Here is a 23,706-nt window from a genome sequence, read left to right as displayed (position 1 = left end):
TATTAGGTACACCCTGCTAGTACTGGAGCCTCTTTTGCCTTAGTTGTTCATGGTACAGATTCATCTAAGCACTGAAAACATTCCTCAGATACTTTGATCCATGGATCCAAACCAAAAATAGCCCCCAACCATTGTTACAAGGTAAGAGGATCCATGTTGTTTACACCAAATTCTGACCCTATCATCCAAATGTTACAGCAGAAATTGAGAGTGATCAGACCAGGCAGCATTTTCCAGTCTTCTATTGTCCAGCTTTGGTGAGCCTGTGTGAACTGTAATCAGTTTCCTGTTCTTAGCGGACAGGAGTGACAGCCAGTGTGGTCTTCTGCTGCTGTAGCTCATCTGCTTCAAGGTTCAACATGTCATTCCTTTGAAATGCTCTTCTGCATTCTTTGGTTGAGCAGTTGTTTGAGTTACTGTTGCCTTCCTGTCAGCTCAAGGCTGATATCTCTGACATCAACAAGGCATTTTTACTCAGAGAACCGCTGCTCAGTATATATTTCTATGGTAATAGTGAACTCTTTGTTATACTTATTGTTATATATTATTATACTTGTTATTATATTTGCACACCTTTTATTATAATATACATATCCCCCCCCCCTGGAGTCAGTAATACCTCACAGGCTTTCACACTTCTTTGTAAATTGGCACTTGTTTGAACCTGTCACATCTGATAGAGTTGCAAAGCGCTTGCGGGCCGCCACAGATCTACACAACACCGTGATTAGATGCCCATATGCTGCTGTGGTAAGCTCCATCTTGGAGCATCCCATCCAGGTCTGGCATTCTTTGAGTCAGAGGCTGCCAGAGGGGCGTGCTCGCAGAAAGTCAGTCCTTTCACACCAGCAGGGACACCGTTCAGCTGCCGAGATTCACCATGGCTTCATCTCTGCACCGCACACCCGTTTTGTTGCATTTTATTCACTTGTCGTTACTGCTTGCTGGTGTTTTATGCGAACTTGAAGTAGAAGAAGATGAGCATGCCAAGCACACGTACACGGTGGATATGTTCAACGAGGCGGTGCCCACTGCACCCCACTTTGTCATGTTTTACGCTCCATGGTAAGTAAACGCTCGCTAAGTTTTTCTTTTTTTACACACGGAGTTAAGCAAATTCCCCAAAAGTACATTGTCTATGTGTTTAATATTCTAATTAATACTGAAAACACAAAAGCGTTTCTGATACTGGATTGGAGCAAACCGGCAAATTAGCAAGCAAGCTAGTTAGCACGCAGGCTAGTTAGCACTAGCTCATTCCTTTCGCTCATTGAGTGATGTTAGCTTAGTTGCTAACTAGCAAAGCCAAAACAGCCAGGTGCAGCTGAGCGAAATGAAACGCATTTTCTTCTTTTACGCGGTTCTCGCTGTCGTATATGCTAACACTTCGCTAGCTGCCAATATTCAGTGTGAAGGTTTGCAGTTGAAGGCTATACTCAGACAGTTAAACAGCTTTTATTCACAGAGCAGGAGTTATTGAGCCTCCGTTCAAAGTTAGTTACAGGGCTGCGCTTACGTGGCACGCACTGATTGACTGATGTTATAACAGTTGTTGCAAAACTGAGGTTCACGGTCCCCCTAGAGGTCCTTTGCGGGTGACAAGAATTCATAATGCCATTATTGTTATGCAGTTTAATTTGGTCACCATGCACTGCATAATGTAAACAGGGAACTGACGCTAAAGGCAGAGATTATGAGATTATGTGAGTTTTTTGTTTTTTTTTTACACGTGATCGTTTAACTTTTTCCTTAATGGAGAGAGGTTATGTAAAAGTGAAGATTATGCTAATATGTTATGGAAATTTGTCTATATGTTGGTTTTATTATCAAATAACAGGAAGCAGAAAATATTGAAGCAGTGTGCCTGTGTCTGCATCCAGAATACAGTGTTCACATACACTGTTATGAAAATATAAACTCTCAGGTTTCCCATAATGCATTAAATCCCCCCTGTTTGCTTCTCTTATGTCAAGGTGCGGCCATTGCCAGAGGCTACAGCCGACGTGGAACGAGCTGGCAGAGAAATACAACAGCATGGACGACCCCCCGGTGTATGTGGTAAAAGTAGACTGTGTCCAGGACACCAAATTTTGCTCCAATGACCACGGCGTTAGAGGCTACCCTACGTAAGTACTAGACTCACACAAGCTGCTGTCTCATATCTTGGCCTCATCAGCTTCACTTATTGATGTCCGATTGCTCCGTATTTCATTTTTGTCAGTTTTCCAGAAACACAACAGAGCATAACGCAGCAGCTGAAGCATTTAGGCTTAAACTCCTCTTAGATCATGGAAGTAAAAAGTCTTTTTCATCACTGATTGACAGAGGAGTGACACATTGACATGCATTTGGTGGAATATTCTGCCATTATCTTAATGGCTGAAACTTGGATGTTGCACCATGCACACTGTAACTGCAAATGCAGCAGTTTACTCCATAATCATTTACAGAATACCTGTATTTATGGGTAAAGTTATAGCTAAGATTTTCTTTAACTCTCTCGTCCAGCTGTAGATTTTAAATTATAAATCTGCCATGCCACGTCTCATGGAGTTGAATATATTGTCTTATGTGCAGGCTTAAGTTGTTTAGGCCCGACCAGGAAGCAGTGAAGTACCAGGGCCCCAGAGATCTGCAGTCTCTGGAGACCTGGATGCTGAAGACGCTCCAAGAGGAGCCTTCGGTTAGTGGTTTGGTGTTCATTCAGTCATAACCTCACGTCCTCAAACCAGTGCAAAACTGATGCTCATGCTTTTTGTTGCTGAATGTTTTGCAGGAACCAGAGAGTGAACTGGAGCCTCCTAAAGCCCCAGAGCCCAAACAGGGAATGTATGAGCTCACCGCCCTCAATTTCAAGACCCACATAGCCAAAGGTAAAGATGCATTAAAAGAGATGCTGTGTAGAGCTTCAGTTAGGCAACATAATTAGCCAAGCGACTTTGCGTATTTACGCAGCTGCATCCTGCTGTAACAGATAAGCCGTGTCTGTGTTGCCGTCATTTTTGATTCTGCTTTCAGTTTTCAGCCACACCGAGTTTCTGGATCTCACATTGGAGAATGGAAACACCTCATTAACTAGATTTACATAACTGACATTTCACCACCCGAGTACCCGAGCGTTAGTCAAAGCCAGCCGACTGTAAAAACCCTCGTCTCCCGTCGCCTCACGTTTCTGGACTTTGAGGCAACAACTGCAAAAATTAACGCCGCTCACGATAATTGTCTCGCTGAAATTACGCCTCTTGAGCTCCACTGAAGTTGAATGTTTTGGTTTTGAAGGAAAAAAAATAAATGATTTCTTGTTTGGAGATGAAAATCGGCAGGATATGACATAGGTATTTTTAAAACGGTGTTTATAGGTCCCCACCTTCACATCTTGGCAACAGGGCTGCAATAAACGTTGCTTAATTGGTTCATGTGAGCTGTAAGAGGTGTATATCCTTTTACAGTGTTGAGTTTGCAGTGAAATCAGCTTTCTTATGTTCATTTTCTGGACCAATAAACTTCAGCCTCGCTTTGGTAGATTTGTGTAAATGTATAAATTCCCTAAAAGCTGGTGTGCAAATGCTGCAAGGCTTTTCATGTTCTACCTTTCTTTCTTTTCTTCCTGCCTCAGGCGCCCACTTTATCAAGTTCTTTGCACCTTGGTGTGGTCACTGCAAAGCCATGGCCCCAACATGGGAACAGCTGGCCACCACCTTTGAGCACTCTGACGATGTGAAGATAGGAAAGGTGGGTTCAGATGTTAAAACAACAGAACAGATGGACACTCACTACAATGAAAGTTTACTTTCTTGAATTAGTCCCAGGTCCCCTTTGGGCAAACATTACTCTTAAATGATTCCTGTCAGGATCCTGTGTGACAGAACAGATGTTGATCATATAAGGAGTTAACTATTTGCATACTGTGTTATAAAAACAGACCACAGAGCCAGTGTTTGCAGTGTTGCGACATTCCTGTTTAATAACACAAGTTTGTGTATTTGTGAACTAGGTGGACTGTACTCAGCACTACGAGGTGTGTTCTGAGAATGGTGTGAGGGGATATCCCACACTGCTCTTCTTCTACAATGGAGAAAAGGTATGCAAAAGGTTTGGGACTAGCTCTGTGTGTATGCATGTGCTTACACACATTGCTTAGGTGTTAGGTCAATAAACAGTAACTGTCAGGAAAATCAAAATATAAAAGGTTCAAATGGATGGTGCCTTAGAGACCGGCTGAGGAGTTCAGTCATTGAAGCTCAGAGCAGAGCTGCTAATCCTCATCGAAAGGACCCAGTTGAGGTAGTTTGTATCTGACCAGGATGCCTCATGGGCATCAGAATATTTTGTTAATTCCAGATGAAATTATGTAGTCACACTTGCTCCAAAACAGTAACTAACTAGACTAAATTCAGTAATACAAAATATATGCAATAATACTAAGTGCAATAATCCTTTCTGTCATCGTTGTATTTTTACTCAGTTGTATATAGTATTTGTATTTGTATTCTATTTTTATCTTATTGTATATTTATTTTATTTTATTCTACTGTATATAGTATTTTATTCTATTCTGTACAGTTGTGTACTGTATTTATTCTTATTGTATTCTAATTTTTGCCTCATAACTTTTGCACTGTCCACTCCTGCTGTGACAAAACAAATTTCCCACGTGTGGGACTAATAAAGGTTATCTTATCTTATCTTATAACAAAATAGCTCTAATATATAAATATCTCAGTATATTGCACAACATTGAATATAGATGAAGTTGAAATTGAGGTGCCCTTCTTATTAGGGGTGCAACGATACACAAAATTCACGGTTCGGTTCGATACTTTGGTGTCACGGTTCGATATTTTTTCGATACAAAATAAAATGTTCATGCCTTTTTAATTTGTCATTTATTAAAATTATAAATATATATTTTAACTCAAAAGTACAGTTTTTAAATTTAACCCTAACCCTTGTGCGTGTTTTTTATTTTGACAGCGAATGCGCACCTGCAGACCACTTATGTGCAGCCCTGGTTATTTAGCTCGTCATATTGCAGCCACAGAAATTATTTTGTCCATGAAACCATAAAGCTGCACTTTCTTTTTGCCTTATAGTCTGATTTGTCATAACTTTTCCGTTTTGTGGTAAGCTTTTCTTTGGCTGTCACTTCTTCACCCTGACCCGTCTTATTTGGCTCAGCAGAACTGAAATGCTTTTACACACGCACTCACATAAGCTCAGCGATTCTCTGCGCGATCAACCTCTCACATGTTTAAGCTTGCTGCGGGAGATTTCACTTGTCATGTTTGCATAGTAAGCTAACGATTGATAAGAAGATGTCAGAGGAATTGGTGCACAAATTATCATCACTCACAGATCAGTGCTGTCGCTCTCTATACACAGTTCGCGCTATTGCAAAGTGAAAGCAAAAAAACAAGCGCAAATTCAAACGCGATTTCAATATGTCACATATTGACAGTGGCTCACCGATGCCAATGACATAATTACCCAGCTACATTTCTGAAAGAATGCAAAAGCATTGACATATATTTTTCCTACAATAGCCCGACGGGCAGGGCAGAGATAGATTTTGGTAGCCCGACTGAAAAAATCGCTAGCCCCGGGACGTCGGGCTAGCGATATTGCAAGCCCTGTATCTGATTGAGGAATCACTCATCTTTGGAAAAGAGTTTATTACAGAGAAATGGCTCTTTCCAAAATAAAAGCTATACTATCCGCTTCTTCTGGGCTATATTCTCAGCAGCATATTAAACATATCAGGTCCCCATAAGGAGAATCATGTGCTAACAGCTGTCTAAATGACTGATAAAGTTTGTAGCATGCTTGTTGTTTTTGTCTTTGCACTAGGATGATGTCGGCGTAAATGTGCAGTCATATTCGTTGTGTTCCCACTAGTGCTTTCAGGTTAACCTCGTTAAAATGACCTTAACGCCACAACACGGCAAATCTCCGTTAACGAGCTACCGCCGTTCGCCCCGTGCATGGGGCTAGACAGCCAACACGTTAACGAGCTAACTGCGCTAACACACTAGCTCCCACCCATGTAATTAAGCATTGCTGGCACATCCAACATACTGTTTTACTTTAGTCCATGACTCGCTTACCTTCAGGGTCATACGTCACATGAAAACCAAAATAATTCCAAAGGCCAGATCTGAATGAGAGTGGGGAACGTCCATGTTGCAAGGAGAGCTTAACTTCTGTCTTGCTAGCTTGCCCTGCGCTCTTCCTTCTGACGATGCTGTCTGTGTGGAGCGCTCAGTGGATCTGCGCTCGACAGTGCAGCCTAGGCGGAGTAGTCGAACGCAGATTCACTGAGCGCTCCACACAGACAGCATCGTCAGAAGGAAAGTAGATAAAATAAATTACAAATGTTGTATTGTTCGCTACATATGCGTACCGAACCGAAAGCACTGTATCGAACGGTTCAATATTGATACGAATATCGTTGCACCCCTACTTCTTATATACTGTGCATTAGATGGAGGGATTGTACAGGGTGATATCCACAGGCAGGAGTGATTTCCAGTGTAGTTCAGTGGTGCATTTGGGTAATCTCAACCTGTCACTGGATGTGCTCCTGTGACTGGCCAGCACGTCTTGGAATGGGTGGGAGGTTTTGTCCAGCATTGTCCTTATCTTGGACAACATCCGGCTCTCCAACATCACCTTCCAGCTACGTCCCCACAATGTTACTGGTCTTATTGTTGGTGCCCTCAACCTGCTGCCCCAGCATGCAACAGCATAGAGTGGCTTCATGAAGTGTGTCATGAAATGATGGTTCCCACATTTCATCTTTTATCCCCACGTTGTTGTCGTCTGCTCTGCTATGTTCTACACTTATTTCAATAACTTGATCAATAATCAGCGACTACTCAAGAGCACAGTGAAGTTTAAAAAGTCCATGCAGCTGTAAGGTCGCTGTTCGCTGCTCAGTTGAACCGTCAAATGTACAAAAATGTATGATTGTGGAATTTGTATAAAATAGTTGTACAGATGTTGGGAGTCGGTGTCATAGGCATTTGTTTTAGTGTCATTCATTCCACTTGTTTAGGAGACGTGGAACATGCAAACATACATGTGCTAAATCATTTCAGTGTGATGATGATGATTCATACTAAGCTGCTTAAATAGTTACAGAGACAAATGTGAAGGCAAGTAAAAACCCACCAATGTTATCACAGTGAAAATGGCTAATGTTTTTCATCTGTGGCATTAAAATTCTAAGTCAGAGTATAATCGGTCCATCAAAATGGTCTCAGAAACACACTATATATGCCTTTGATAGCTGGCTTGAAAAAACATCCTGCTTTTCTTAATAACAGCGTTCTGTTGAGGGGAACTCGTTCGGTTCAGAGGTCCTAGGAAGAAAAATAACACATTTGATGCGTACATCCAAGAAATATTCAAAATATTGTTACACTGGTTACAGTAACTCTTGTTTCTTGTCCTCTTGTCATAGACAGAACAGTACAAAGGAAAGAGAGACCTGGACTCCTTCAAAGACTTTTTGGACAACCAGCTGAAGGCTGCACTCACCGAGGAGGAAAAGCAGGAGGAGCAGAAGGAGGAACCAAAGGCAAATGAGATCCCTGCTGAAGAGCCAGCTGAAGAGGAAGCAAAGGTGGGTGTTCACAACAGAGAGGTGTTGTACTCGGATAATATTTTGGTCTCCTCTTTTTTATTTCCTGTTTTGTATTTTTAAGTGGGGACATTTGTGTGCCCCGTTGAACTGGTGCTCAGAGACCTTAGATACACAGCAGCTGCACATTGCAGTGATCGTTGATGCATTCAGTGGGGTCCTGGCACTGTAGCTGTAAAGTTATTGTGATTCTTAAAGGGCTTGAATTGTGTATTTTTTACATTACACACACAGTGCACTTCTTCTGGATGCCATCACTGAGAATCTGCAGCACATGAGCAGCTGTTATTTCCTGTTGCAGTGAAACTGTTCAACACAACACATGTACACGCAGTAGTTACACTGTAGGTCTTTGAGCATGACACCCATTCAGATTCCAGTTAGGTGAGAGACTGGCAGCTAAATTATGCCAGGATTTTGCATATCTTTTATTAATGAGATGATGTGGGCATTACTGGGGAACATAACCTGTGCACACAATTCAGAAGCTCTCACTCCAGTAACAGAATAATAAATACAATAATGCAATAATGTCGTCATGGTGAGGAAAAACACGGATCCATATAATTCCAACTTGTATTCCTGTCCTCTTTCTGTCTGTAGTCCAGTGTTTTGGTCCTGAATGAGGACAACTTTGAGGAGACTGTAGCCAAAGGATTCACCTTCGTCAAATTCTACGCTCCATGGTGAGATTATTGTTTGACATCTTCCTTTATTGTGTGTTGTTAATGCCAAATGAATCATGACGCCTCAGAAATTAGTTCAAGTATTAAATAATGCTGAACCTTTGTCTGCAGGAGAGGGTTTAAAACTACTACGAGTAAGATGAGTCGGAGTGTATCATTTTTAAACAAATATACGTTAAGTACCTGCAGATGTCTGAAGTAATTATTGTTCTAGTGACTAAAGTGATTAAACTCCTGATTTAAAATGTTGGCAGCCAGTGTTTGAAACACAATTTGTCAGTCAGTGAGAGTGATGTCACTCTTGTGTTATCCTGCTGTCTAGGTGTGGTCACTGTAAGAATCTCGCTCCAACATGGGAAGATCTTTCCAAGAAGGAATTTCCTGGTTTTACTGATGTCAAGATTGCTAAAGTGGACTGCACTGTTGAGCGCACACTCTGCAACAAGTACTCTGTAAGTGAAATTCTGTCCAGGCACTGAATGCTTTGCACTCGGAGACTGTTTCTGGCGCACGTACCCTTCTGTGAGCTTTATATTTCTGCAAGATTAAATGTGTTACAGTGTATGCAATAAACTAAAGTGGTGGATTATATCAAAGACATAAAATTCTATAACTGCTACATATTTTAGATACTATGAAATAAAACCCTAAAGCAGATTTAACAGTCCTGGTGGTTGGTGCACACATGTTTTCAGCTTGGAGTGAAGCCATGGTTACCCAATGATGACAGTATGGTGATATTCTTTTTTTTTTTTTTTTCTGTTATCCAGGTGCGCGGTTACCCCACCTTGATCATCTTCAGAGCAGGGGAGCAGGGTGATGAGCATCACGGTGGGCGGGATTTGGAGAGCCTGCACGACTTTGTGATGAAGCAGGCACGAGACGAGCTGTAGATACAGGCTAGTCGGCGCTCTCTCTCTCTCTCCACAACTCTACTCGCTCACACTGCATATCTGGCTAATAGGACACCACCGTCTCTCCTACAAAAGCCAGACCCCTACTCTTCCCCCTCTCTGTCAGTCATCCAATGACAGGCTGGCGCATTCATCTTTTTTTGGTATTCAAGTGCAGAATCATTCGGTAAGAGTGTTTGGAAGGTGATCGTACTTCTCATTGCTCTTGCTCAACCTTAAACCACGTGGCGACTGGTTGGGCCTGAAGATGAAGTAATATGTGCGACGACCACTTTGCAAGCTCTGCTCAGAACCAGAACTTTTCACAAGAATACAAGAAATGTTAAAACAGTGGCACTAAAGTTTCTACCTGTTTGTTTTTTAAATGAAGTGTTTCTGACGTCTCTGCCATTTGACTTCTTTTTTCCCCGATGCTAATTTGTGTACATGAAATTTTTTTTTTTTTTAAATCATAAGCCATTAGTTTTCTATTACTGTCACTCACGAGGCTGTAAAAGTTTGTGACTCTCCAATGTGAAGCAGAGTGTTAAGTTGAGGGTGCTTCATAGTCATGCCAGTGATGGCCTGTCTGACTTAACTCTCAGGGAAGAAACCACACAGACTGGGAGGTGATGGAGAAGTCTGTGATTTTACTGAATCTGACAACTTTTTTTTTTCTGTTAATCAAGATTACCAGATCCTGACTGATTGTTTTAGTCTCAGTGATCGACCATCCCTTTCTACTTCTAGCATTGGGAGTGTTAGGCCTGGACCATGCTGCCCCATCACTCTGTTACTGATCTTTTGTGTTACTGCTTCTGTTTGGACAAGCCATCGTTGACGTGAAGTCTCCCCTAACATTATTAGGTGTCGATGTAAAAACATGAATGTTTGTATTCTTCAGGCCAGGTTTATCCTTCCTATGTTAGAAGGATTTGGACACAGAAGGGTCGCTCATCGTCTGCACTGAAAGGTCGAACTGCTGCTCAGGGTGAGCTCAACTCCCATCGTATCCACGTTCTCACCGTGATTTCCATCTATTCTTACTGAAGCGACAGCCTAAGTTGAAAACATTGTATCGGGATGATTTAGACCTTTGGACACCAGAGCCATCGGCCTGAGTAAAATAGACAATGAGGTTCTGATTACAGTTAATCATTGAAGTGGGCAGGAACTGGCAGCATTAAAATTCAACACAAATAATTTTCGGGGGGATTCGAAGGTGAAGCCTTAGTGAAAAAGCATTTGCAGTGTTTCAGTGCACCTTTCTGCAATTAACCGCCGTGTAAACTGCACCCACCTGTTAGGCAAATGCTCTTTGACCCAGGTTACGTGGAAAGCATGTGTTGTGTGAATGCAAGGCACCATTTATTGTTAAACCCAGGTACTCAAACAGTCTGAGACACAGCAGTTTTTTCTCAGTAAAAGTTTTTATGGATAGCACATGGTCTAAGCAACTCCAGTGACAAAGTCATGTTTTTTTGTTGTTGTTTTTTTCCTTTTCATGGGTTATAGTTTGTGCACAACCCACAGATTTTGTACAAAAGAGTGAATAATGGCAAAATGTAACATGAGATTTCGTAATAAATTTTTCTCAAAAATAACTTTGCATTTTCATTTTGCTCTTGCATCTCTGTTAATAACGTATGTGATATTTTTTTTTTTTAATAAAAGGTGCAATAAATAAGCTGAGAATGTACAAGTATTTACAAAAAAAAACTAAACATGATCACAAATGTAAACAGCAGCTTACCAGAGGTATATTTTGTAATGTATGATTGGTTAGGCACGTAAGGTATTCTGATTCTTACTGGTATTAGTTTTTCATTAAAATATGCTCTAAAAGTACTCATGTCATTTAAAGCTCACAGTTACATACTCTGTTGGGAAGACGTTGCCACGTGACAGGTGACAAATTAAAGGAAAAACCAGGCACTGCTTTTCAGCAAAACTGCTCGAATGCACGTTTATTTTTAATTCTTCAGCTCTCTAAAACTTAAAGAGGTGATTGATTGGTCGAAAATCTACCAACCTGGGTTGAGATCTGGTGACTTGAGGGCCACAGGCTCTATGAAAAGGGCAAAGCTGTTATCCTAGAAGCGGCCATTCCCTTCAAGATTTAACACAGAACAAACTGATCCCGCCAATGAATGCTTTAAAAGAATAGTACGAGATACCCCCACTGTGCAGGGTTTGAGCATTCAGGTTTTTCCATTAATTTGTCACCTGTCCATATCCGAACACAGTTTCACCCTCGGGGTTGAAAAAGCAACCGGCTAATTTCAGAACGCTGACACAAACCGTTCTGCGGGATGTTTTTTTTCTCTACTATTTCATGATGGGCTGTCAGGAGTGGAAGCGTTTGTTAACTTTATGAGAGCAGCGACATGGAAATGGCCATTTGTGGTATGTCCGAGGGATAAGGCTGTATTCTTCGGTTCTTTGGAGAAAAACATCAGTTTAGCCACAACATGCATCATGTTGAACCAGCCTGGTGAATCGCAGCTCAGCCCCAGCCTGGCAAATATTGACATGGAGGAGAGGAGGTGGTGGTGTCGGGGGGGATATTTGGAGCGGTCCACTGCTAAAATAGCCTGCGGTCACTTTGGTTAAGTCCATATTATATTTTTGGGAAGGCAAATATGGCTCGAGAAAAAAAACAGCAGAGGGGAGGAAGGAAATATGAGTGTGCTGACTCCAAAGTATCATTCAGTTTGTATTAGATGGTTTTGGTTAACAACATTTTGCACAGAAAAAAGAAAGTCGGGCTGATTCACACCACTTGGAAATATGACGGGGGTGTTAGCCCTGCAGTGTCATGTGCTGTAGGGAAGCTGTTCATTATCTGAGCCTCCTGCGAGAACTGATGCACCTTGCTCTTTTTTTCTATGTTGGAGAGAAGACGGGAAAGAAAGCAGCACTCTGACTGGTCCCACGACAGTTCAGTTTCACCCTCTCAGGGAGGGAGAAGGTGCAGTAGCCTCTCAGGCATTCATACACACACTTCAGTAAACACATAATATACAAACTTAAATGCTTAAATGCCTCCCCCCACACATACACACACAGTCATTCATTCAGTTGCAGACCCATGAAGAGAAGACCCCCGTCCACAGCTAACAGGAAGGGTGGTAGACAACTTGGTGGCTCAAGACTGGAACAAGGTGAAGTTGCCTATGGATGATCCACATGTGGTGGGGAATACTTGCTACTTGATATGTTAGCAGGCTTAACAATTATGGAAATGGAACATGGGAATGATCTTTCAGGCTGGACGTTCCTTTGCATGTTGAAGATTTGGGCGGGAATCCGGTGTCTACCTGAGGTCAACGTACACCCAACTTTGACTGAAGCACTACCAGTCTTCATCTGTCTGTCAGTGGCAGCCGCAGGCCCGCACCACCATGTTCTTGTATTTCTTCAGTATGACGTTGGAGTTGTCGTCGAAATAGAGCACTGAAATGGCGTGCAGCTTGGTGGGGGCGCAGCACGGCTTGGGTACGTTCTCGGGGTTCATCAGGTGCACCTGGAAATAATGAGAAAGACCTTCAGCCTCTTTATGTGTCACAAATCCCCCACACCCTCTTTCTATTATCAGAAAAAGTAGCAATTAGAAATGGATGATAAACTCACAAAGGACAGATTTAAAAATTGATTTTATTATATTTTTTAATCATGCCAAATGTCGGATTATTTGACATTTCTTTAATGGCCACTGGAGACTGGTTATAAAATCCCCAACCCCACGTGGCCCAACTTTACAGCAGATATTAAAATGGTTTGGACTCTCTCAGTAGCATCTAAATTAAATTGACTGTGTAGGGATGCTCTTCTTAGATCATTCAGTCACTAAAATTATATAAAGGTTGCTTTAAGTGACAGGTAGACACAAATAAATGGAGGTATAGCCACTAGCTTTCTGCTAGCCCACACCTTGGCTCGAAGCGTACTCACAGCCCTTCCAATAAGGTTGTGCTTCAGTCTTAGTGAGTGAAAAGCTAATATTTGAATCATTCATTACTAAGCAATAACAAACATGTCTCTTTATCTGTCCACTGCACCTGTACAGCTTATAGATATAGATAGATAGCAACTTGCTAACCAAGCTGGCTATCATTAGCTGATAACATAGAACTCCACCCTCTCGTCTAAATATGGCTGACGTTATCAAGCTTGATTAGACAGTAGCAGTTATAAATGGTACAAACTGTACACGTACACATACCTGCTAATCTTTGTTTACCTATTATTGACAATCTCTTCCACAGTGTGTGTTTTGTCCCATCACCCCCAGCCTGGTTCTGCTGGTTTCTTTTTTATCAAAAAGGATGTTTTTCCTTCCCACTGTCACCAAGTGCTGGCTCATAGGGGTCAAGCCAAGGCGCAATGATTTCTCTGTATTATTATAAAGTGTCTTGATGGGACTGTTGCTGCGATTTGTTGCTATATAAATAAAACTGAATTGAAGTGAATTAAGTTACTAAAATGCTAGGATGGTACTCAAGGAGCAAAAACGAATCGGATGGTCTGTCCCGCACAGACTGCATTAAAAATCCTCCCAAGCACCAACAAACATGTCAGAGTGGTCCAGAGATTCAGTAACTCCAATTAGTATCAGTAGAAGCTGCTTGGCTATACCGTCTATGCTGCCACGCTCCTAAATCCTGCATCCAATTGGGAGTTATGAAAACACAAGCTATCATCTGTACAGTTGTTTAGAACAGGGAAACTCTTCACAGAGACCAACTTTTTTTGAATAAGACTGTATAAATATATATATATTTTTAATACCATAAACATTTTAACATGGAAGTCTATGGGGACTGATTCCATTTGAAGGTTGCTTCAAGTGGCCACTAGAAGAAGAGCAGTTACTCCATGTGTGGATGCACCTCATTTGTCTCTTTTATGTTTCGACTGTCCATGACAAGTAAATTTAATGGAGTTAACTGAGCTTCACAGAACTGTAACGCTTTATATTCACCGATATTTATAACCCTAAGAAGGCCACGGCGACTAGATTAAAAATACACTGTCGAAACACTCTCATATGCTCCTGTGCTTATTTTTAAAGGTCATTTAGACACACAATAGACCACTATTATATCTCGTTGCAGTGTTGCTACAACAATCCTAAATCCACAGGAAACACTGTATGAGCACCACCACAAAGTTCTGGCAGACATAAGAGACGGGCCTAAAATGACTTCTTCTTCATTGTGTTAAGAATACACACATACTTAGTGCGGTAAACCGTAGTGGGATGGTCTTACCAGCGTCTGCACAATGGCGTGGTTGGTGGCATTCATGTGGGCATTAAGGGGGAAGGAGCATTCTCCATCACAGTAGTTGGCTGCGTAGCCGTCAGGAGCAATAATCCAGTCCTTAGAGAAACACGTGAAATCAGTTGGTTTTGGGATGAACAGAAATGAACAGTTTTGTTATTATTGGTTCAGTACAGCTTCACTTTCCATGTAACCCACCTGACTGCTGTTGGTAAATTCAGAGTTAACGTTCTCTCTGCGGACAAATCCACAGCGCTGTCTGTGAAATCACTCAGAGCTAATCCCTCTCCTCCTTCCTTCCTTCCACTCTTTCTGTCTTACTGTTTGACTCTGATGAGGTGTCGACAGGTTATCCCCCCACTCTAATTTGTGTTTTGATCTAGTTCATCTTCCTGTCAGTGTCAATCAACCGTCTGTCTTCACCTTTTCACTCTTCTGACAATCCCTTTCATTATTTCCAGCTCCCTTCCTCTGTCTGTGTGTGTGTGAATGATTGCTGGCAGTCTCCCTCTAGATGTCAGTGCTGTGTTAACAGCTGGTTGTATGTACCTCTGCCCTTCTCTTTTATTTCTTCCTCTGTATCTAAGTAAACACGCACACACACACTGTGATCTCCATTTAACCTTTTCTATGTCGCATCCTCTCTTGTTTCTAATGTGTACTGAGCAGTGTACTTTACAGAGTCATGCTGACAGGTTTCTTTCATTTACTACTTTATCGTGTAGAAAAACTGAGACGTGCTGTTGAAATTACACTTTTTTTCTTATGTTAAAGTATCTCGTGGAAAAAATAGTTATACTTTCCCACAATCTAAAGTGCCTTTCACATCCCTGCTCTGGGTGACGTCTGACTTCGAGGCCATGTATCTCACATCCCACCTCCCCTCGTCAGCTAACGGTTTACCTCCCCACCACCACCAGTGCATAAACTCTGGGGCGTTCATGCGACTCCACTCCATAATTTAGCTACTCATGCTCATTTTTTAAATATTAAGATATGACAATTTGTAGAAGGAAACCAGTCTGACAAGAGACGGCTACTTAATACACCTGATGGTGGCATACTGCTTTTGCTAAGAGTTTAAAAAACACACAAATCCCCTATTATTCCAACAATCATATAATATATATAATACTATACTCTAGTATGCATAGTAGGAACACTGATTAGAATTAAAAAGTAGTCCTGACTAGACGACTGATGTATTAGGAAACTTTTAGGTGAAGCTTAAGGAGAAAATACCTGCCAGCCCAGCTCTCTGAAGCTGACGTACAGCTCGTGTCTTCTGCATGCTGTCTTCTGATCGCTGCTGTTGTAGTCTGAAAGACAAAGAACAGAAACCATCAGGGTTCACATATTACCACGATCCTCTCCAGACACGGGGCCGCTCCACTTAGAATCATGATTAGCATCTGGCGTCGTTTTCCACATCGTTTGTGACCCTCAGCATGTGGAAAGTATGTCACAGCGCCATGATGATAAAACAAAGTGAAAGCCCTTTTCCTTGGGTAAATGATGTAAATATGTCCAGTGAAGTCCAGTGACACATTACATACTGAATCCGAGAGCAGAAGAATAACACAACACGCCTCGCGTAATGCACTGGGTGGAGAAACATGTGAGGGCGTAGACTGGAGCGCCGGCACAAGTGCTCATTACAGCGGTCGCTGCGCTGTACGTGCTTCACATTCATCTGCTGTCTAATGCACTTGAGCGCGTGCCTAATTGAATTCATTGGCAGTTACATATTATTTGGCACATGCAAACGCAGTGAAATAGTGACAAGTGTGTTTGTGGACTCTCCGCCCATCAGCTTGTCCTTAATCATCTGTGTTCGCCTCTGCGGCCGTACAGCAACGGCTCAGACAGTCTCAGGTATAGGTTTGGTTTTCAAACTAGAAGAGGTCATTGCTGCCATCGGTCACTGCACTGAAGTCAAGACGGTGACACAGATTTTCCACTTAGGTTTCAAGGTCTCCCTTTAGCTTATTTACTCTGTCCTTTCATGGCTTTGATTACATTTTCACAACTAACCTGTCTGTGAAACAGGCAAAGTGCTACACAGTGGCACTGGTCCCATGTTCTCGATGGTTCTATATGAGGCTCTATTTGAGGCAATTATGACTCTACAACCACACACACACACACACACACACACACACACACACACACAAGAGTAGCTTCTTTGAGCCCAAAACTGATTTTAATTGTAGTTAGTTGTTGGTCTGCACATCCATAATTATAAAACAGTTAACCAACTGTTTAGACTTTTGCTGAGGACCAGCCTTACAATCAAGCAGCAACCTCCAGGGCTGAGAAATAAAGCTAAGGTGCAATGCAAAGACTTGTAGTTCCTCTAATAGCCACTTGAGACAACTCTAAAAGCATTTACAGTCTGGTATTAAATTTTTTTTAAAAAATCTCTTTTTACCACAGAAAAAACAGGAGATCAGAAATCAGTAGATGACGTTATTGTTGCCATCTTCTATATACAGTCTGTGGCTAGAATAATATTGTGATTATAATAAAACAATAAAAACTTTCACAGGTTTGAATCTAAATGCGACTGACCCTCTCATCCAAAACGCAGTGTTGACTTTTTCCAGTCTGACTCTTAACCTGTCAGCTCATGCACACATAGTTATTTATCACCTACAGGCAAATATAAATAGGTGTCATAGAATAAAATAAACAATAGAATAAATCAACTCTCCATCCAAGAAACTGGCATTTTATAGATTTTCTTGCGTGTGTGTGTCTGTTTGTCTGTCTGTTTGAGAGTGAGTCACAAGGCAGTTGGGGATTTGTCACTCAGTCACAGCCACCACCCAGCCACTCACCTCACCAAGTCACCGACAGCAGCCTTGTTTAGTCAGCTGGAGTTGGAGGGAGACGCACACAGACATATATACAAACATATTTCGCTTATGTAATGCTAATTGATTTTGGTTCCTTACATCCATACGTCTATCATTCATTACAAGCGGCGCTTCCACTCGCAGTACGTACACATAGGCACTCACAGATGACCCGATGTTTATCTGTTTAACAGCCAAACCCACTTAGCTACTCATTAAAGCGGAGAGTTGTAATTTAAATTCACCAGAGTTGGTTGCATTACCATTTCGTCATCAAATTAAATTTAATTCTGAACAGACTCGCTGACTGCACTGCCCAGACCCGAGTGTTTTAGCTGGCCTCGTCTCAAATACAAAAAGAGACACAGACAGGGAGAGGAAGAGCAAAGCTGGGTTTCCTGCTTGGATTCATCGCAGACCATAAAGATGAGGTGACAGAGAGAGACGCATGTGAGGCCTGGCACTGCCTGTGTTTAGTCTTCATGTTTCTACCAACTGTACCATAAATGTGCAGTTGTACTTTATATAAGGACATCTACCAAACGGCACCAAAATAACTGCAATAACAAGAAAGACATACCTATGATGGGTATTTCTAAGAAGTAAAAGGCAAATCAAGAGTAATCCAAGGCACTATTTTTGAGACACTGTGTCAAGACATAATTGCTTCCCTATATTTAACTGAAATAGTATGAAGATGACACAAAGGTAGGAAGAGATGATCTTGAAAAACACAAGCTCCACGTTTGAAAAAACATCTGGACTGTGCTCCGTCACCTCTTCAATTTAATTCAATTTTATTTTTATAACGCCAAATCACAACAACAGTCACCTCTAGGTACATGAAGCTGTAAGGTAAAGACCTACAATAACACAGATAAAGCCTAACGATCAGGTGGCCTTCTTTGATCTAGCACTTGGTGACAGTGGGAAGGAAAAACTCCCTTTTAACAGGATGAAACAGCAACCTAAGCCTATGGCAGCATGAATAAAGAAGCCAGCAGTGTGAGAGCAAAGAGCTCTATTGGGGTGATAGTCTTCTTCTTATCAGCACTATGTAAATGTTTGGGGAATGAAAGGAAAATTGTTGTTTGCTCTCACTCTTTTGTCATCAGACTTTCTGTGACAGCACGTCTGGATGGCAACATATGTTTCTCCCGATCAGTGCTAACAGAGTCGTCACAAGATGCATCTCCAAACTATCTGCCTCCCCTCTCCTATTCAGCTCAGAGGAAACTGTGTCTATGATTCACCTCATCTTACATGAACTTGGACGCATAAAACATCAAAGCTGGTTCTTCACAGCGCCACCTGTGGGATCTTTCTAATGACTGAATGCACCACAGTTTGATGTTGGAAACTGTTCAACTATTTATCCACACAGTCTCTCACAGACCGGTGAATCTCTCCTCATCTTTCCTCCATAATTTATCAGCCTCACTGGAATGCTCGTTTTAAGCCTAATCATGTTACTAATCAGCCTAATTAGTCCTGAGACGTGTTCCACCAGGTGGTTTTTTTGCACAACTTTTCCAGTCTCTGTGTGCCTTCTTTCCAACTTTTTATAAAAACATGTTACTGGCATCAAAATCAAAATTAGCATACAACACTCAAAGCTTTAGAAGTATTTGTACTGCACAAAGGTATAAAATGGTTTTCATCAATCTTTTCACAGCTTTGCAACTTTTTTGGAAACAAGGCTGGAAATTCGATGAATATTTCATCTGACTAGACGAGTTCACTCTGTGAGAAGAAACAAAAGGTACCACTGGCCATGACAGTCAGCGGCATAGTGAGGTCAAAGGGTCATGTGTAACAGTCAGTCAGGATGCGGTCAGGTGTTTCCCTCGTTTAGGCTTCCTTCCTTTCCAGTAGGAAGGGCAGCTCGCGGCATGTCTGCTAATGTGGAAATAAGTTATAAGTTTACATGTCTGTGCAGTCAATGGTACATCTCCATGTGCGCGTGTGTCTCTGTGTACCTCTGCATATGTGCAAATGTTTTTCTCAGCATTCAGGCATGCACATTTGGCTCCGTGTGAAACTGTGTGTGCAGGCTTGCACGCATCCATCCTGCCTTCAAACTGAACTAGTTAGAACTGTACATGGACAATACCAATACCTTTTCGGTCACAGCACAGTGTACAGTGTTTATATACAGGAAACAGCCAAGGATAATGGAAGAGTACCATTGAAAGAAGAAATCTGATTGGCTATGAAACTTGGCTGACCTGATACAAAGCTGAGGTGATGTTTATAGAAAGAGAAAACAACACACCTCTGAGCTGAACTGCTACCCTGCAGTACTGCAGGATGGCAGAGGTCTCAGGGTTAATATACAGAAACATACCAATGCATACTGGAATATATTTGTGTACTACTTAAGGCATTTCTGCAAATAGTGTAGCATATGCAATACTTTAAATAGTGAAAAACGCACTGTTTCTAAGTACACACGCACCCTTGTTATTACACAACCTCTCATAGAGACCCCCCTACTTCCTCATCCAGGTCGAGTTTATGATGCGTGACATTCAGCTTTGGGTCAAATCACAGCTCAGGGTGGAGGGTGAATGTAGCCCGCCTGCCCCCTCCACACAGCATGAGAGGCCTTCGCACAATCAACCAGTCTAGTGATGTCTAAAGTTTGATAATCTCATTTTATTCACTGCTCTCTAAGGTGACTGTATTTTAAATATGACCTTGAGGGTTAAAAAGATTGAAGTCTATATACTTTTGCTTGCTAGAATGATCTAATGTGCCACCAATTAGCTAGATAAACATCCTATGCAGTCAGACAGGCAGGTCAAAGGTTCAGTAAATCATAAGTAAATAAGTGTGGCTTTGCTGTGCAGTTCAGAGTATCATATTTAGCGACATGCTTCTTTTTCCCTCTTTCTCACTCATCTCCGCACAACTCCTTTTCCCCCTCGGTCTTCAAAGCCATCAAACATTTACAGTCTGTGGGGCTTTTTAAGAGGAATAAAGCTGATATTTACTGCGGGCTTTCATTGAGTGTAAAGGCCCAGATTTGTGGTGCCCATAAACCACATCTCCCCTTCCTGCCTGTAAAAATTTAATGCCACACAGCTACCACTGAGCTCCGGCTCCCATGAGGCTTCCATTCATTTCTTTTTCCTTTCCTTGACAGAGAGCAGAGGTGAGAAGAGACAAAAACTGACTCAACGTGTTATACTTGCTGTATTAATTAAAAGCCTTAGAGTGTGTGTGAGTGCTACTGTAGAGTTTGACATTAAAGTAGTCGGTTTAACTAAAATACTGTAAAAATACAATCATTTAGAAGCTTTCCTCCACATAATATGGAGATGCTAAGCTACGCTGGTTAACTTAGCTTAGCATGAACACTGGAAACGGGGAAAAAGCTAGCCTGGCCCTGTTGAAAGGCTAAAAGTTTGATGTGTAAGGTGAAGTCTGTTTATCCAAAGGTAGTGCTAGGCTAAACAGGTTAGCTTTTATGCTAAACAGGCTAATATGAAGATCTCTGCAAGAAAAGCTAACGAGTGCACTCAATATCATGACTGCAAGTTTAAAAAGAGGTATTTTGGTGTTTGTAACTTCTCTTGGCCCTTTGACAAAATTATGGACCTAAACTCTGAGACACAGTGCACTTACAGCCTGCATTACACATGTACATGTCACAGCTGTCTTTCACAAATTAAGTTGGAGGTGGCAAAGCGTTTCAATGATAACCGTGATCTTTGAAACATAATAATAACTACAATCAGAACTATGTCATAGCACAAGCCACAGCAACTATCTGACATAGAAGATTTGAGTTACATAGGGCTGTAATGTGGATATTTTGAATTCTAGTGGTACAGTAAAAACAGCCGTGAAATCCCTGGACTAGATAGACCGATAGGTGGATAGATTATCTTTAATGAAACTTTACTGACCCCACAAGACAATTATTGAGTCTGAGCAGCAGGATAAGAATAAAAAAGTGCAGTATGCAATAAATAAACAACATAGTCCCAGTAAAAGTGCCACATGCACATAGGGTAGCCCTTATACTTTGAGATATTGCAAAAATTCACATACACAACAGTGATAAAAACCCCCCAAAGAAACTAAAAAAGAAAACAAATGAGACAAGCTAAACAAGAGTAAACAGTAAGACTGAGATCATGTAAATTGCATTAATAAATAATTTGTACACTATAAGAATATGTCTTGCATTCAGTAGTAACACATAATTCATAAATGACTGATTTTTAGTGAGGGGGAGGTGTAGACATGGCGGTTAATTATGGAAAAATCACCTCAGATATCGCTTGCTATTCAAAGTAAATATCTTTGTCCTTTCAACATGACTTCAGAGGATTTTAAGACCCAAACCATGAACTCCACTTTCACCTTCTTGAACTACATTCAGGACCAAATATTTGAAAATAACAGGGAGAAAAAAAGCAGGATTTCCTCTACTGAGATGGCAATGTAAACGGACACTGTAGCACAGAGCTCCGCCGCTGTGTTACGGCAGCTTACCTAACAGTGTTTAACCTGGAAATGTTTCTCTGCGAGTAGACAAACATCCATTTGACCGCGTGATAGTAAAACTCTGCACTAAAACCGATTCACATTGAATTCATCAGGGTGGGGCTCCTACTGCCGGTTCCCACCCTGTCTATTGAATAGCAGGGGAAACACTGCTCCTTACTGAACATAAGCACTGTGGCTCTTTAACACTGAGACTTTTAATGTACTGTATGACTTCACTTTAACCCTTCCTCGCCACTCTTTGAACCTCAAACTCTGGAAAAGCCTGTAAATTATATTTATCTCCGGTTGTTCCAAAAACACGAGGATCTTATGGTGCCAGTTCAGATGTTATAACTGCACAGCTCGGATTCAGTGTTTCAGTGACATAAAAAGAGTCACAGAAACCCAAGCCAAAGCTTTTCAAGCCGCTCCACCTACAGCCTATGGTTTACTCCAGCTATTTCTTAATTCCAAAGCGAGAAAAAAATAGCAGGTTTTACAGTAGCAATTACATAAATTCCCATAGAGGTGGTGGCAGTGGTGGTGGTGGTGATGGAAAACTCAGTCCCAGTGTTCAAAATAAAATCCTTCACCCTGAAGGAGGAAGGAGCGTGTCCCAAAAGTTGTGAAGACATGAAAGGAGAATGTCACTGTTGCCTCTGACGTTCCTCCCCCTCCCTGCAGCCACTACTACTCAAGTTTATCTTTCTTCCTGTCTTTCATCACAGAGGTTATTAAACCCTGCGAGGGAGCTCCGCCATGTCTAATTACGCCAACGGTAAACAAAAGGAGGTCGGGTGGTGAAGGAGTGAGGAGAACGAAGAGGAGGAGGAGGAGGGAGGAGAAGAGCGACAGATGAAAAAACACAGCTGGCTGAGCGCCGTGTTATTATAATTCTTTAAGCAATACTGTTAGCTTGGTCAGTCTTTTAGCTGTGCAACTAATGACTAGCTAGGCCTAATTACAGGCCGCTGGTGCTGTGCCGGGACGTGATATTCCTTCCCCGGATGGTTGTTAACTTCCCCCACAGCCAAGGCCCAGCCCGACTCCCATTACCTCCCCAGCCCTTCCTCGCCCACAAAACCCCAAATTACCTTTAAAGGTGTTGTATTGTTCTTTTGGCAACATACACACCAGCGTTTTCCACTGTGCACACATCAGACACACCCAGAGTGGGTGGAAATATCACGGCTGTTGTAAAAGATATTCCCGGTCTTCCCCGCACGCCTCAGAATCTAAGGCGAAACTTTAAAAAAAAAGAGATTTACCCCACTAAACAGGAAGAACAGGAAAAACAAAAACACTGGGATAAAAGTGGCTGGTCTGAAAGCTGTGTGCGTGTGTGTGTGCGCGCACTTTCAGGAGCAAAATGTGGAAAACAAAGATGATTTGTTACACTTAGAATTACACCATAATCTCAAAACTATTGCTGCAGAAATTTTTATGGCCGATTCTGGCCTCTTTTGTCATCTGGAAGATATTTAATATCAGATGTCGATTTAAACCCAGCTCGCTAAAATGGTGCAAATGAGAAAATAACAAGGTCCAAAACCTCACAGGGATTAGAGCTGGGAAAATAAAGTTGTCCTGGTTTAAAGGTTGCTTTATAGCCCTAGCAGACCGAGCAAGGCACGAGAGTCATTTGTGGCGAATTGAGGTGCAGCAAGGCCAAATTCATGAAGACCAAATCAAAATTGACAAAAATGTATTAAATTAAAAATGGGTCTGATGATGTCAGGGATTACTTTGGGATTAAAAACATGAGGCAGTGGAATCAGGTTGACCTCACACATCAGGGGCTACACTTTGGGAGGTTATTTTTAGAAAACACACTTGCTGAAT

General features: G+C 41.7%; 2 protein-coding genes across 2 annotated transcripts in view; one reads left to right on the top strand and one right to left on the bottom strand.

The window, feature by feature from the left end:
• Nucleotides 1-782: 782 nt before the first annotated feature.
• Nucleotides 783-10,825, top strand: txndc5 (thioredoxin domain containing 5). Its single transcript, XM_004546470.6, has 10 exons — nt 783-1,065; nt 1,974-2,126; nt 2,578-2,683; nt 2,777-2,873; nt 3,617-3,732; nt 3,995-4,081; nt 7,463-7,624; nt 8,246-8,328; nt 8,651-8,780; nt 9,099-10,825. Exons 1-10 carry the CDS (start codon nt 881-883, stop codon nt 9,219-9,221), a joined length of 1,242 nt encoding a protein of 413 aa, XP_004546527.1. The 5' UTR covers nt 783-880; the 3' UTR covers nt 9,222-10,825.
• bmp6 (bone morphogenetic protein 6) overlaps nt 9,670-23,706 on the bottom strand; it is a 49,219-nt gene continuing 35,182 nt past the window's right edge. The window contains exons 5-7 of the mRNA XM_004546471.5: nt 15,749-15,825; nt 14,495-14,605; nt 9,670-12,747 (exon numbers count right to left, since the gene is read on the bottom strand). Coding sequence (XP_004546528.2) covers nt 12,598-12,747; nt 14,495-14,605; nt 15,749-15,825 — 338 coding nt within the window. The 3' untranslated portion in view covers nt 9,670-12,597. The remainder of the gene's footprint in view (nt 12,748-14,494; nt 14,606-15,748; nt 15,826-23,706) is intronic.

The sequence above is a fragment of the Maylandia zebra genome, linkage group LG9, assembly GCF_041146795.1.
Source record: "Maylandia zebra isolate NMK-2024a linkage group LG9, Mzebra_GT3a, whole genome shotgun sequence".
NCBI classification, from domain to species: domain Eukaryota; kingdom Metazoa; phylum Chordata; class Actinopteri; order Cichliformes; family Cichlidae; genus Maylandia; species Maylandia zebra.
Note: the sequence above shows the minus strand (reverse complement) of the source record. Positions and strands in the feature narration are given on the sequence as shown.

Excerpts from the sequence above, each read along its gene's own strand:
- txndc5 (XM_004546470.6), top strand. The coding sequence starts at position 881 with ATGGCTTCATCTCTGCACCGCACACCCGTTTTGTTGCATTTTATTCAC. Across the intron at positions 1,066-1,973 it reads GTCATGTTTTACGCTCCATG|GTGCGGCCATTGCCAGAGGC; the intron begins GTAAGTAAACGC and ends TCTTATGTCAAG. Across the intron at positions 2,684-2,776 it reads CGCTCCAAGAGGAGCCTTCG|GAACCAGAGAGTGAACTGGA; the intron begins GTTAGTGGTTTG and ends AATGTTTTGCAG.